General features: G+C 39.2%; 1 protein-coding gene across 1 annotated transcript in view; it reads right to left on the bottom strand.

The window, feature by feature from the left end:
• Positions 1–3869: 3869 nt before the first annotated feature.
• The window catches only part of LOC140233391 (glycine receptor subunit alphaZ1-like), a 51520-nt gene continuing 42545 nt past the window's right edge, over positions 3870–12844 (bottom strand). Inside the window, exons 5-9 of the mRNA XM_072313496.1 lie at positions 10015–10097; positions 7879–8019; positions 6344–6579; positions 4860–4997; positions 3870–4355 (exon numbers count right to left, since the gene is read on the bottom strand). Of these exons, the coding sequence (XP_072169597.1) occupies positions 3870–4355; positions 4860–4997; positions 6344–6579; positions 7879–8019; positions 10015–10097 (1084 nt within the window). The remainder of the gene's footprint in view (positions 4356–4859; positions 4998–6343; positions 6580–7878; positions 8020–10014; positions 10098–12844) is intronic.

Raw genomic sequence — 12844 nt, forward strand, 5'->3', positions numbered from 1 at the left:
GATATTTAGGGGAAGCATTTGTGAAAGGAGTATATAAAACGAAGGGTTATAAAAATCGTCATAACCGAGCTCGATCCACACCAGCCAATGCCGCTCATGTTAAGAGGCCTAGTCTTTGCCGTTACATGCATAAGCACGCGTTTAGGGCTGCACGTTCGTCACGAACTATAGATCTGTCACCTTGGTGGATCGGGTCCGTCCCTCGTGAATTGCATCTGTCAGTGAATAAAAGTTTTCTCACTGAAAATGCACTGACCTTGCAGGTTTAATGGACACTTGATCGCATCGTCCTTTATCGAATTGGATGTCTGATACATGTATACTGTACATCCAGAGTGCATCTGTTGCACGTGAACCTCTCTATACATCACCAAACGAGAGATTATAGGTAATTTAAAAAAAAAGTAGGCCTATGTGATGAAAATCAAGCGATACATTGCATGACATAAGATATTATGATATTGTGATATGATAACTTCCACCAAGCTGAAATGAACTGATACAGCAGTTTCGGAAGATATATTACGGATAAAAATAAATCTTCATTGAAAAAGATATCACCCATTACACAGCTTTAGATCGTCCGAGAAAACACGTCATTGACTCCGCGAACAAGATGAACGACATCCGCTAACACCATCATCATCTTCCCAAATTACCTTTGAAAATAGTCGTGAATCATGTTAACAGGACTACTTTAAGTATTCGTCTCATCTTCGTGTTAAAGTACCCCTCTCTCCCAAGGTTCTTATGTGAGAGTTTCACCGGATGTACGTAACAACCAATTAAACCACTTTTTTTTTTTAATCAACTGGTGATGTTCGATATTCCGAAGGTTCGTTAAACCGAGAAATACGGTTCATTATTCCTAAGGTTCGTTATTTCGAAGTACACTCCGTATATCTAGACGATCGTCAATACGGAAATGAACATTAACGTTTTGTGGCGTTATTCCGGTCGGGAGGTTCGTTAATCTGAAAATGAAATGAGATTCGTTATTCCGAAGGTTCATCATCGGAAAATGAAAAGAAAAAAAGAAAATTTCGTTATACCGTTGTTACACTTTAATCCGAAAATGATAATGATTTAAAAAGTGCATACTAACGAACCTTCGGAATTACGAACCTTGTTTCGTTTTCGGATTAACGAGCCTTCGGAATAACGAACCTTACTTCATTTTTTGGATTGACGAACCTTCGGAATAACAAATATTTTTCTGAATTGATAAACCTTAGGAATATCATACCTTCGGAACAATAAGCCTTCGGAATAACAAACTTTAACCCTTCAACACACATTATTAAACTACCCCTCATTTCTCGCGTTTCTGCTTTTCTGGAAACGAATGCTTCATTACACAAATCTCACAAGAAATCTGTCTTGCATATTTTGAGTACGTAATTCACACTGATTATAATAGATTGCTCGATCTATCATGTATACACAATATCAAGCAGAAAATAAGTTGACTATGTAATTATAGACACTTCTGCGTATTTTCTTCGCCGCAACAACAAAACACGTCGGTGAGGGCGGATTGTATGATATCTGACTCGGTTAAATACGCGACTGACAAATTTAACGCTGGCACACTGCGCCATTCTTGACTTGGCAAACCATACAAATATAGAGATCACTCTTAATTTTGTCCAGCGTGAATCGGATACCAGCAACCGATGTCACCTTGATGAAATGTACATGTTAAAAAAAAAATACACGTGTTATTATACGTTAAATCAATCATGCAGTTACTCTATCTCAAGTAGAATATACTGGAACGTGGTAGGAAACCATTATTTTGCATTGTCATTTTAGTATCCTCAGTCGTATATGACAAAAAAGATAATATCTTTCAGCGGATGATAGCTATTTACCCTTAACTCCGGACAAAAAATAAAAGCAAAACAAAACAAAACAAAGCAGAAAAAAACAAAACAAATAAAAGCACAAAACAAAACAAAAAACCTGAACATGGTTGTGTATGTGATTCCAAAATGTAAATCATTATTTTGATGGTTATTGACACAAGAATATGCTCTTTTGAAAAAGTGGACCTTTCATATTTTTTCTCTTCTTTTTTTTTTTTTTTTTTTTTTGTTTGGGATGGGGGGGGGGGGGTCGCATACACCCTACGTACCCCCTGGCAATGTCTGGCTACTGGCCTGTAAACAAACATGTATTGATTAAAAATATTCGTACACAGGAGCTACGCTATGACATACTATTATCTAAATGAAGAAAAAAAAAAGGAGATGAAGGCATAGAAAGGCAGAGACGGAGAGAAAGGAAAAAAGAAAGTACATGTGAAGAAAAGACAGAACAACAACTGTACAACATGAAGTGTAAACACAATAAAGCGGGGACGAGGAGCGTGTAATTTAAGCTCGAGGCAGGTATTTCTGATTTTTATATTCAGTCATCGACCTGATGTGGATCCTATTGATGTGAGGAGGGTTATTGATTTTTGATTTTTGTTTTTAGGGCATTCTTAAAATCTTTGATCGTTATCCACAGACTACACAGAAGAAAAATTTCACCATTTCATTTCCGAGCGGCCCTCTTTAACATGGAACACTACCGTTGTCCAGATTTATATCTTTGTTGCTTTGCTTGCTCCTAATATGTCACTTGCTGACATAAGTTTATTGAAACCCTGTCAGTGAGTTCTTCATACGATAAAACAATACCAAACAGAAATGTGACGTCTCCTTTAGACTTTAAAGGAACTCTCCAAACTACCTTTTTTAAGGAGTATAATTTCAGATATTTCAAAAGCAATGTTTTGATGTTCCATCTTGGTCATGTGAAACGTGCTCAGGCTTTTCTCTTCATAACAACTGGCTGACCCAGGTCGACAGCGAGCAGTAAGCATACCTCACAAACCATCATGATACACTTGAGAAAGCAGGGAATAGCACGCCTGTGGGTCGCTTTCAATGGTTTGGATGCAAGACTTGAGAGCTGCAGCGAAACACCTATCAGAAATGTCTTAGAATCCAGCAGTTCGCAAGGAGCATGGAAACATTTGTTTCATATCCACTCCCAAGACGGCAATCCGTTCGCAGTTTTCAATAACTTTATGCTGCAATCTTTATTTGCTCTCTCCGTATGCTTCCTTGACTCAGCGCATCATCATCTCTCTCTCTTCGGCGCTTTCATATATGGTAGTAATGCAGAACAAAACAAAAAATATAATGGGCTTGTAGTTCACTTTCTCACGGCTTTTCGAAGGGGAACAAGCTGTCTTGATCTCGTCGATTATTCTCGCTTAGAAGTCATGTCAAATTCAAAATGTAAAGATGGTCACCATTGCCGAGTAGGTGACATTAAGCACAGACAGGATGATTACTATCAGGTACAGCGATTGGCAATTCTGACAATCATGTCTGACTAGCCATCAAACGCATCGACCGGATCAGCAACACAAACCGTCTCAGATGGTGGAATGATCTCCTGGAATGGTCTCCTGGAAACGTAATATAACCAACGTTGATAGGAAGAAATTTATACACGAAACAGGTCCAATGTTATCACAGTGTCACACTTCTTTTCTCAGTTTATTTGCCGAGGATTCGCGCGTTCGTTTTGAATTTCGCAGCTAACTTTACAATGGGCCTATTCTAGGAGAGTATGTGCAGTCCTCCCAAGACATTTTGAAAACTCAGAATTACTGCAGCAGAAAATAAAAATATTAAGTTTCTGTCAATTCATGTCAGGCGGGTTTGAATACAGTTTTCGAAGCAGACGATTTAGGATTAGGTTCTGTTGCGACGGCATGCTGTTTATAGTTGTTCGGGGCGTCCTTCGCAGGGCCTCCACTGGCTTCGATCGCAGACGATTTGGCGCGCGGGATCTGTTCTCCGGCAGTATCATAAGATGGTGTAGGAGCGGATGTTCAGGTAGTAGCTCCAATACGTTACGCAGAAGATGAGGAAGGTTAAGGGGAACATGACTCGGGCCAGCTGGTCGATTCGGAGAGCCAGGAGTTTTGAGTTTCTCTTCTGAGAGGAGAAGAGTCCAAAGAGAACGGGATGTTCCTTCTCCCCCGGGACATGTCCCTCCCTTCGCCCAGCTCGCTCCCCGCTAGCTCCTGGTGCGAGACCGTTCTCCACATCATCGTCGCGGACATCCGACCTCGTTTCGCCTTCGTAGCTTGTGCGGTAGTTCGACGTCCTTACGGGTCGGTAGGTGGCTCCGTAGTTGTACTTGTTGTAGCGGTTGTCGGGGTATGGTTTGTTTTCGTCGATGGCCACGATGAAGTCGGTCCTGCCCGTGTTGCTGATGTTGTGGCTTCGATGTTGGTGGATTGGCGACTCAGCCTCATTGCCACTGATACACAAACCGGGAAATTTGAACTGTAGGGAAAAATAAGTAGAGGTAAAAGAAGTTGATTAAACCATAGGCACCCTAGGCACTCTTGAAGAAATGTTCAAATCTTGATTAGGCTTGGAGCTTATTCAGACAACGGTGTCGATAAATTCCGCCGGAGGGAACACATGCAAACGGTTACCTGCATTATCAAGACCACTATTGCATATTTACTCGATTCATGGTTTTGGTTTTAACACTTCGTGTTAGAACATGTATTATGTAACAGCATGTCATAGCAGTGGTGGTGCATATTTTTCCCTGGTTGAGTGTCATGATCAACGGATAAGTACGTGGCCGTTCCACTTACTATAATAGCCATGGGACCTATAGAATTCTCTATCAATTTAAGCATTAATGTCTAGCAAAAAGAAAGCGAGCACTGTATCATGAAAATGCTACGAACTATCCGTTTATGGGACGTACGAGTATTAAAGTGCGAAATAATCCAGTAGACTTGATCAACAGTCGTCACCTCATATTATACTTACCTTTCTGGTGGCTTTTCTCATGACCTTTTGCCGCTGTCGTTCTGTTCTGTCTCTGGTCCACAAATAGTGGACCACCGAATATTCGAACAAGCTGGCTATGGCGAAGGCTAAACAAGCATCGAACCAGATATCGATAGCCTGTGTGTGAGGGAGAGAGAGAGAAAAAAAACCCGAATAAGTATAATCTGGCCCTGGTTACCGTCCTGGTACAGAAATAAGCCGAAATAGATGACACAAATTTACATCAAAATCAGAGAGGAAAAAAACCCCGAATAAGTATAATCTGGCCCTGGTTACGGTCCTGGTACAGAAATAAGCCGAAATAGATGACACAAATTTACATCAAAATCAGAGAATTTCGTAAAGCTCAGAACTCAGTAGGGCAGCTTAATCTACTCCACAATACACCTTGTTTAGATTCTAACTGTTTTTCATTTTCACAGACCTCAATCTTTAGGAAGTGATCGAATACTTGTACCCTGAAGATAGGAAAATGAGTAATCTAGATATTGACATAAAACCATGATTCACACAAGCACACACAAAAAGAAACCAGATAGCTAGATTCGCAAAATGTCCACAATTTCCCTCGGATTATTGGAGACAATTTGCATTTTGTATCTTCTCCTCTGCATTTTTAGATATGTATAAAATACATAAATTATACATACTCAGTAAAGTACAGTAAATATGGTAAGAATGATTTTTGAGTGATATTTTCTCAGACGGAATGCATAGCCAAAAATCACTTGACCAAATTACCGTTTACGCTCTCTCTTTGTTTTTTGTTTTTTTGGCAACAGCGCCCCCTCTCGAGGAGAAATAAAAACAACTGGTCACTGCTCGTACTCAAACGAAAAACCATTTAATCCTCTGCCTGTGGCCATGAAAACGACTACTGAGGTGTTTGATTGGTGCTCACTTGCCAGATGAGGCGTAAACAAGAGATCACAAAAGCTACGCAAGACGGAACCACGCCATCAGCGTCAGTCGTCAATATTAATTCTTCCAACACTCTACCTTGAGGCGTTAATATTTTACGCCGTTTACATTTACCGGACTTTCTTAAAGATTATCATTGCAAGTTCCAGAAAGGCGCTGTCTTTTCTTTAATTTCCCCTGTACTTGTTTTCATTTCAATGCGACATTAATCTTTAGTTGATTTGATTAATAGGACATATTTCACGACTCTGAAAAAGCGAACTGAATGATGCCAGGACGGATGAACGGCAAGCTAATACCCACTTGTTTCAAGATTACAATTTCAAAAACTTTTATGACAGTCTGTAAGCATGCCGAGTGGATCCAGATAGGACCAACAGGCCTACCTTTTCAAGAAAAAGTCGTATGATGTATGAAAATTCATACATTTATTCTATTATGACGAAAATACTTTTGCTTTCATCTAGGGAATCACCCACTGAAGTATGAATTTATATCCCTATAAGCTCATGAGTTGAGCAAACCCTATCACCATGTCCCACCTTAGTGTAGGAGACTTTTGGAAGACCAGCGAAGCCCGCGTAACCAGTGGTGGTAGTTGTCATGGTGAGGATAGTGGTCACGCCTAGCGACACCCTAGCAGCGGCCTGGCTGATGTCAATCCAGAAGGACACCCAGCTAATGATGACCAGGAGGGCGGTAGGCATGTAGGCTTGGACCACGTAGAAGGTCAGTTCCCGGATGAGCAGGAAGGAGAACTCGATGCAGGAGAAATTTCCTACCAAGTCAGGAGAGAGCAAATCAGTCTGACTCTTACTCAAACTTTCACTCAATGTACAGGCAAAGTGGTTAATCGTTTTAGAAGCAGCAGCGAGAATTCTCGGTTAATAGCGTATGTTGTAAGGCGAGGGAAAGAAATACGTTCTCGGAACGTATTAATATTTGTTAACAGTCAACTCTGTATTGAATCTAGCGTATAATACAATAATATTATTATTTTCTAGGGTATTGAAACAGTTACTAGTAGTTTTAATCGCAGTTACTGTCTGTGTACCGTTCTGTCTCAGAACTCGCTGAAAATCTCAAGCGTCTAAAAACTTACGTTCTGCCTCCAAAAGCAGAGACTTATGTGAACGCTTTGATATTGTAAGGGAAACAAACATTGTCTAAAATGCATGCATCTAATTATCAGATATTGTCCATCGCTCTGAATTAAGTGTGTATAATGATTTGGATATCGTAATTGGTATTTCACAGCATTAAAGTTTTCGTACCATCCAACTGACAATAGAGTTAGCATCGCCAATGTTTATAAACCCGGATGTGAATATCGTGACAAGACAGACTTAAGAAAATACAATGCGTTTAAAATGATCAGAGCTTTAATCTATATATTTATGTGTGCGTTTATGAGTGGCAAAATGCTGTGAACAATTCACATGCACATACAGGCCTTACTCTAAGGGCAATTACAATCATATCTTTCCACGCACATGTAGAGAGATCATGCATTTCACTGAAGATGATAAGAGATCCGTTTGAGAAATCAATTCGGTTTTATATTTGGTACTTTAATTCAATTATTTAATATTTTATTCAATTCTTATTTTAACTTTACTTTTTTTTCAACAGACCATTACACAGCCTAACGAAATTGCAAATGATCTTGAGCACACAATGGTTAACTGTATGATGAAAATTAGAGGTAATTAGCGAATTTAGACCATGTATATACATAGTTTCAACTCAAATTTGTTACGTTATCCATGTTCTGAAAAAGAAAATCACGGGTCCACTAAATGCAGTGCTCGTATACCATGTATACTACATGTGGACAACTAATGCAATCGGCGCAAAAACGTAGACTTTTTTTAAAGATATTCAAAGCAGGGCAGACAGGACAGAAACAAGAGAGAAACATAAACAACAAAAACAAAGGCAAATAAACACGACATGAATGTAAGGGAAATTGAAAAAAAAAAATACCTAAGAAATAAGGTCCTGGGCATACAAGAGAAGATAAAAACTGAAGAAGCAATACAAGTAACGCTATTTACCGTATATCAGAGTTAAGTACCTGTTGTGTAAAAAGTATCCGAGCACGGGCCGTGATCAATGTCTGGTAGAAGACTGAACTGTGGTAACATGATTCTGGAGTTGATCTGGACGGCGAATGGCTCCTTCCACTCGAGGGTAAGCTCATCGTCAGTACTTTGGTCTGTGGAATACAGACGACCCATCAACGGAAAACGGTCGATTAGAGCCTTTAATTAATGATCTGCCATTTTAAAGGAACATTCCAGACGATTTTCATAATTTCACATCATGTAGTACATAAATCGACAACTCCATGTGTAGATTTGTGGAATTTATTGTGGTTCTTGAGCAGAAAAACAATAGTTTGAAAAACCTTAAACAAATTACACTGGACAAGGATGATGACATAGGAGGTTCACATATTTCAGAAATGTGGCAGTGTAATTCCAATACAATACCACTTGCTTGCGAGTTCACCTGTGTGTAATCTATGCATGCCTTCTTCTTTTGTTCTGCTTCCTTGAGCCCCAACTCATGCATTCTTATGGTGACTCTGCCATGTCATCATCCTTGTTCATTACAATTTGTTCTAAATTTTGAAAATATTCTTATTCTTCATCCCAATTATCACAAATTCTAAAACTCTGTCCTCAGTATAACTAATTATTTTATAGTTGTTCAAATGTAACAATCTGAAAATCATGCGGAGGTCTCCTTTAAGGAGTGTGTGGATTTAGCCATTTAACTGATGATGAATGCAGCTCAAAAGAGAACGCTAACATTTTCCTCCTCAAAAATTCTAGAAGTTTTAGCACATTATTTTTCGAATCCACGATACATCCAAATTGTAATGGGTTTCTATTTTGAATGCTAAGTTCATACCTAGCTAAGTATATACTTAGCTTTCAAAATAGAAACCCACTACAATTTGAATGTGAATAAAAATGAAGTGTTAAAACATGAGATTATTACGTCTGGAATAACACAAATATAATCAATTTCATTCTTTGTATACATGCAAGTATGTATAATAAGATACAATGAACTGTTGAATTATTCATGACAATATTCATGACATCCATTATTATCTGATGCTAAGTAATCCCATGTCGAATAGATAATCGACTTTGAATATTTAAATAAATGTTTAATCAACGTCTTCAGAAGATGTATAAATATCTATACATTCGTAGTATCCACGAAGCAATTAAAAAAAGAAAAATGTAAAAAAGAATGAAAAATCTGAATGCTTGAAGGAATAAATATTCATATCAAGTCAAATTTTATTTTTGCTTATTTGTATGCCATTTATGTTGTGTTTAATCAGTTTTTTTTTTTTATTGCGGGTACCTGTTGCTTTTTGTTTTCTATTCAGTTTTGTAAATTCTTACGCACGGCCCTGCTGTAAAGCAGCTTTAAAGCTTATAGCAGGCTTTTTACCGGGTTGGAATGAATAAAAATCCAATCAAATCGACGGCATGTGCTGCAAATTCTATCGACCATTTTTCAGACGTATCTTCATGTTCTCCAACATATGCAGACGTTAACTATATCTGACTGAGGAATTTCATCCTAAGTATCAGGCGTGTCTCCGAAACGATGAAAAATTGGCCTGAACTCCACGATTCATCTTCTTCAGTTCCGTTTTCTGAGTTACAATCAACATTTCTTACATTCTTTTTGCTTAAAAATGGTCTCAATGACACATCTAAGGAACGATCCTACTAGTAAAATCATTAACTTGATTCCATCGTGGAAATTGGATTCATCAATATCCACGGCATCTGTCCCTTCCACGACTAGAATAAGATTCTATTCATCAACGCAACATACACATGGAAAAGAAAAATGAGAGAGTATGGAACTGATTGGTCGGGTGCACGTCACGACACCGACACCCACGAGTCATACAGCCTACGAGTTATACGGCCCACGAGTCATAGTGCCCGTGAGTTTGACACTAAGCAAGCAAAGCCCACGAGACCGACACATTAAATCCCGTGTTGTATCCAATCTGTCGAACTCGTGGGCTTTTTTTTTACCTATAGTGTCGGTCTCATGGGCTTTATTAAACCTATTTGCCTAGTGTCGAACTCGTGGCCTGGAGGACTCATGGGCTGTGTGACTCATCGGTGTCGGTCTTGTGGGATGACCCCCATTGGTTGGGTGTTCTTACAGCTTTCGATGACTGTCTTGCATCTCTGCTTGTCTAAAGGAAACGTCTCAAAGTTCATTCGACATGAGAGAACCAACGTCAGTCTGGGAAGGAGAAACCAAAGATCAGAAGTCCCATTATTTTAGCGCGAGCTTTGGTTTTTAATAACGAGAAGATGTGCTATGACAGAATTTGGAACAATTGTCTCTCTTTGTACAAATATTTAGGACTATGTAAGATCGCAACTGCTGATGTACATTTTAACAAACATGTCGGAAAGAGCACCAATAGGATTCGAACCTGTCATCACTGCTTTCTGGCCAGCGACACCATCACCAGGCAATCCCTTGTTGCCGGCAGTGACACGATGAACTTGGAAAAAATCAATACCCAGGCTCTGAAATTCCGACATTTCTACGTTAAGTAGTCCGAAGCAGACAAGGCATGCTGAATGAATATAAGAGAATATTAACTATACGGAATAATTTGTACAAACTACAAAGGGTGGCAATTGAAAACTGTCACAGCACACTTGGCTTTTATTCAACACGTACTGTTCAACCATGCATTATTTTAATTGACAATAATGTTGACAAAGTAGAATCGTTTTTTTTTTCTTAAAGTGAAATCGCTTAAAAAAGAATGTATATCTGCAATTCTTATGTTGATTTTGAAAAAAATCTCATCAGCAAATGATGAAAATTTCAGCTGCCATGACTGTCACAAAATAATGGTCGTCGTCCAAGCACTTGTAAAATGGAAGCAAGAACAAAAAGTGTGCTGTAACTGATTGACAAATTGCTCTTCATCGACGTAAATAAACATCGATTATTTATGCACGAATTTAATAAGAAGCGTACCGGTACTATTTCTAGCGATATCTGTGGTTGTGGCTGTCGCTGTAGTTAACATATTGCTCTGATTATTTTACACCCTGACATTAACTATCCCAAAAACTTCAACTTCGGAAAAAAGAAAGCAACAAATAAATTGCTCTGATAAAGGATAGTTATTCTATGACATAACTGTTTGATTCATATAGGAGCATAGAACAGCTTATAAGCATCGTGGGTGACTAGTGGGAGATTATTATGCTGCAAAGACTTCGAGAAGTTTAATCCATATTCATCTCTTTGAAGTGTTGATGAAATCTCATGGAAAGAGTATTGCAGATATTACACGGATCCTCGTCTTTTATTTCTGAAAGAATTCTTCTTTCAATACGAAAATGCAGAACTAGTGCAAGAGCGACTTTTGCAAAGTTACGAGCATTGTGATTCAGTGCTCGTTCACGTGCAGGGAGAAAACAGCGTCAAAACTGGCCTGAAACATCAACCTTTGACCTGATGGAAAGATAAACGACCAATGAGCATTGAACGCACTTTAAGCGCAACTTTCATCAAAGTTCCCATCAATATACAGTCTTTGATGTCGATTCACAGTCATCGCATCATATCCGTCTTCATTTCAGTTAGAAATCTGTACACAGAGTGAAAAGACAACAACATTGCCAAAGGAAGAGCAATAAAACGGCAAACGAGGGAACTATGTCTAACAAAATTCGGGTGCTGCCGTTCAGGTGTGGACTATAGGTGCGAAACATACAACTGCGAATTTACGTCTTTGAAGGCTGCTCTCCGATCCTGGGGGTGGGGGATCAACTTGATATTGTGTGCTCCTGTAAATCGATTTGAAATGAAGCACCTGCGTTATCTGGTGTCTGTGCGTAGTATTCTTAAAGCATGTGTGTGTGTGTGTGTGTGTGTGTGTGTGTGTTGGGGGGGGGGGGAGGTGTCCATGGTGGTACGGTTTCGGGAGATGTTTATTTATAGTATCCTCATGCATCTTACAACAATCTTAACCAACGCATCTCAATATATCAAATAACACTTCGAAACAAATGATTAATTATTCATTAACAGACAGCCCCCTCAGGAAGGTGCTTCCTTAAAAATACAATTTCTTTTTGTGTATATGAAACAATCTGGTCACACCCTTCATTATAAGAGTTGTATATTTTCCAACAACGAAATCTGTCTTCTCTGTTGCTGGATTTCGTGTTATACCATGCACCCTTTAACTCTGGTGACGACACAATCAATGAGGAACTTTTGAAAAACTTGTAGAAAAAGGTCTTTGAGGGCGATTTTTTTTGGGGGGGTGGGGTTGGGGCGGGGGAGGGAATGCACACTCCCTATGATTCATTTCAAGAGGTTAACTCTGGTGACGACACAATGAGGAACTTTTACAAAAACTTTTGAAAAATTTGAAAAAAGATCTTTGAGGCCGATTTTTTTTTTTTTTTTTTTGGGGGGGGGGGGGGAAGGTTGGAGAGGGGATGCACACTCCCTATAATTCATTTCAAGAGGTCCTATTGCAGTCGGTATGGAGAAGACGGAAATAGGAGCTGCGAAAAGTGCTCCAAACCCTGTTTAATCTAGCGCGCTTCCGTTGCCCGTGATTGCCCTGGTCCAGATCCCAATATTGCGCGCCATTCGTATTCTCTCAGCCATGTTCTCTTAATTTCACACTGTAAAGGAATAAAAAGCCAAATCTACTCCACGAAAGCCAGAAAGCAGCTTAAAAAGAAAAGGTTTCATGTCATTAGGTGGTGTATTAGCCCCATTCATCATACAGACAAGATCAGGAGACAGCATATTCACTGGGACATGTTGTCATAACCATGTGGACTGTATTCCATCCGTTGAGGATTCACCTCATTAATATACAAGAAGGAAGTAATAACGAGTGTGCAAATTGAGGTAAACCAGGGAACAATGAAGTGCCGTGGGTGAGAACATACGAACAATGACAAGATATGAAAATGATGAATTTCATGAAATAGATGTTG

The sequence above is a fragment of the Diadema setosum genome, chromosome 9 (assembly GCF_964275005.1).
Source record: "Diadema setosum chromosome 9, eeDiaSeto1, whole genome shotgun sequence".
In the NCBI taxonomy this organism is placed as follows: Eukaryota; Metazoa; Echinodermata; class Echinoidea; order Diadematoida; family Diadematidae; genus Diadema; species Diadema setosum.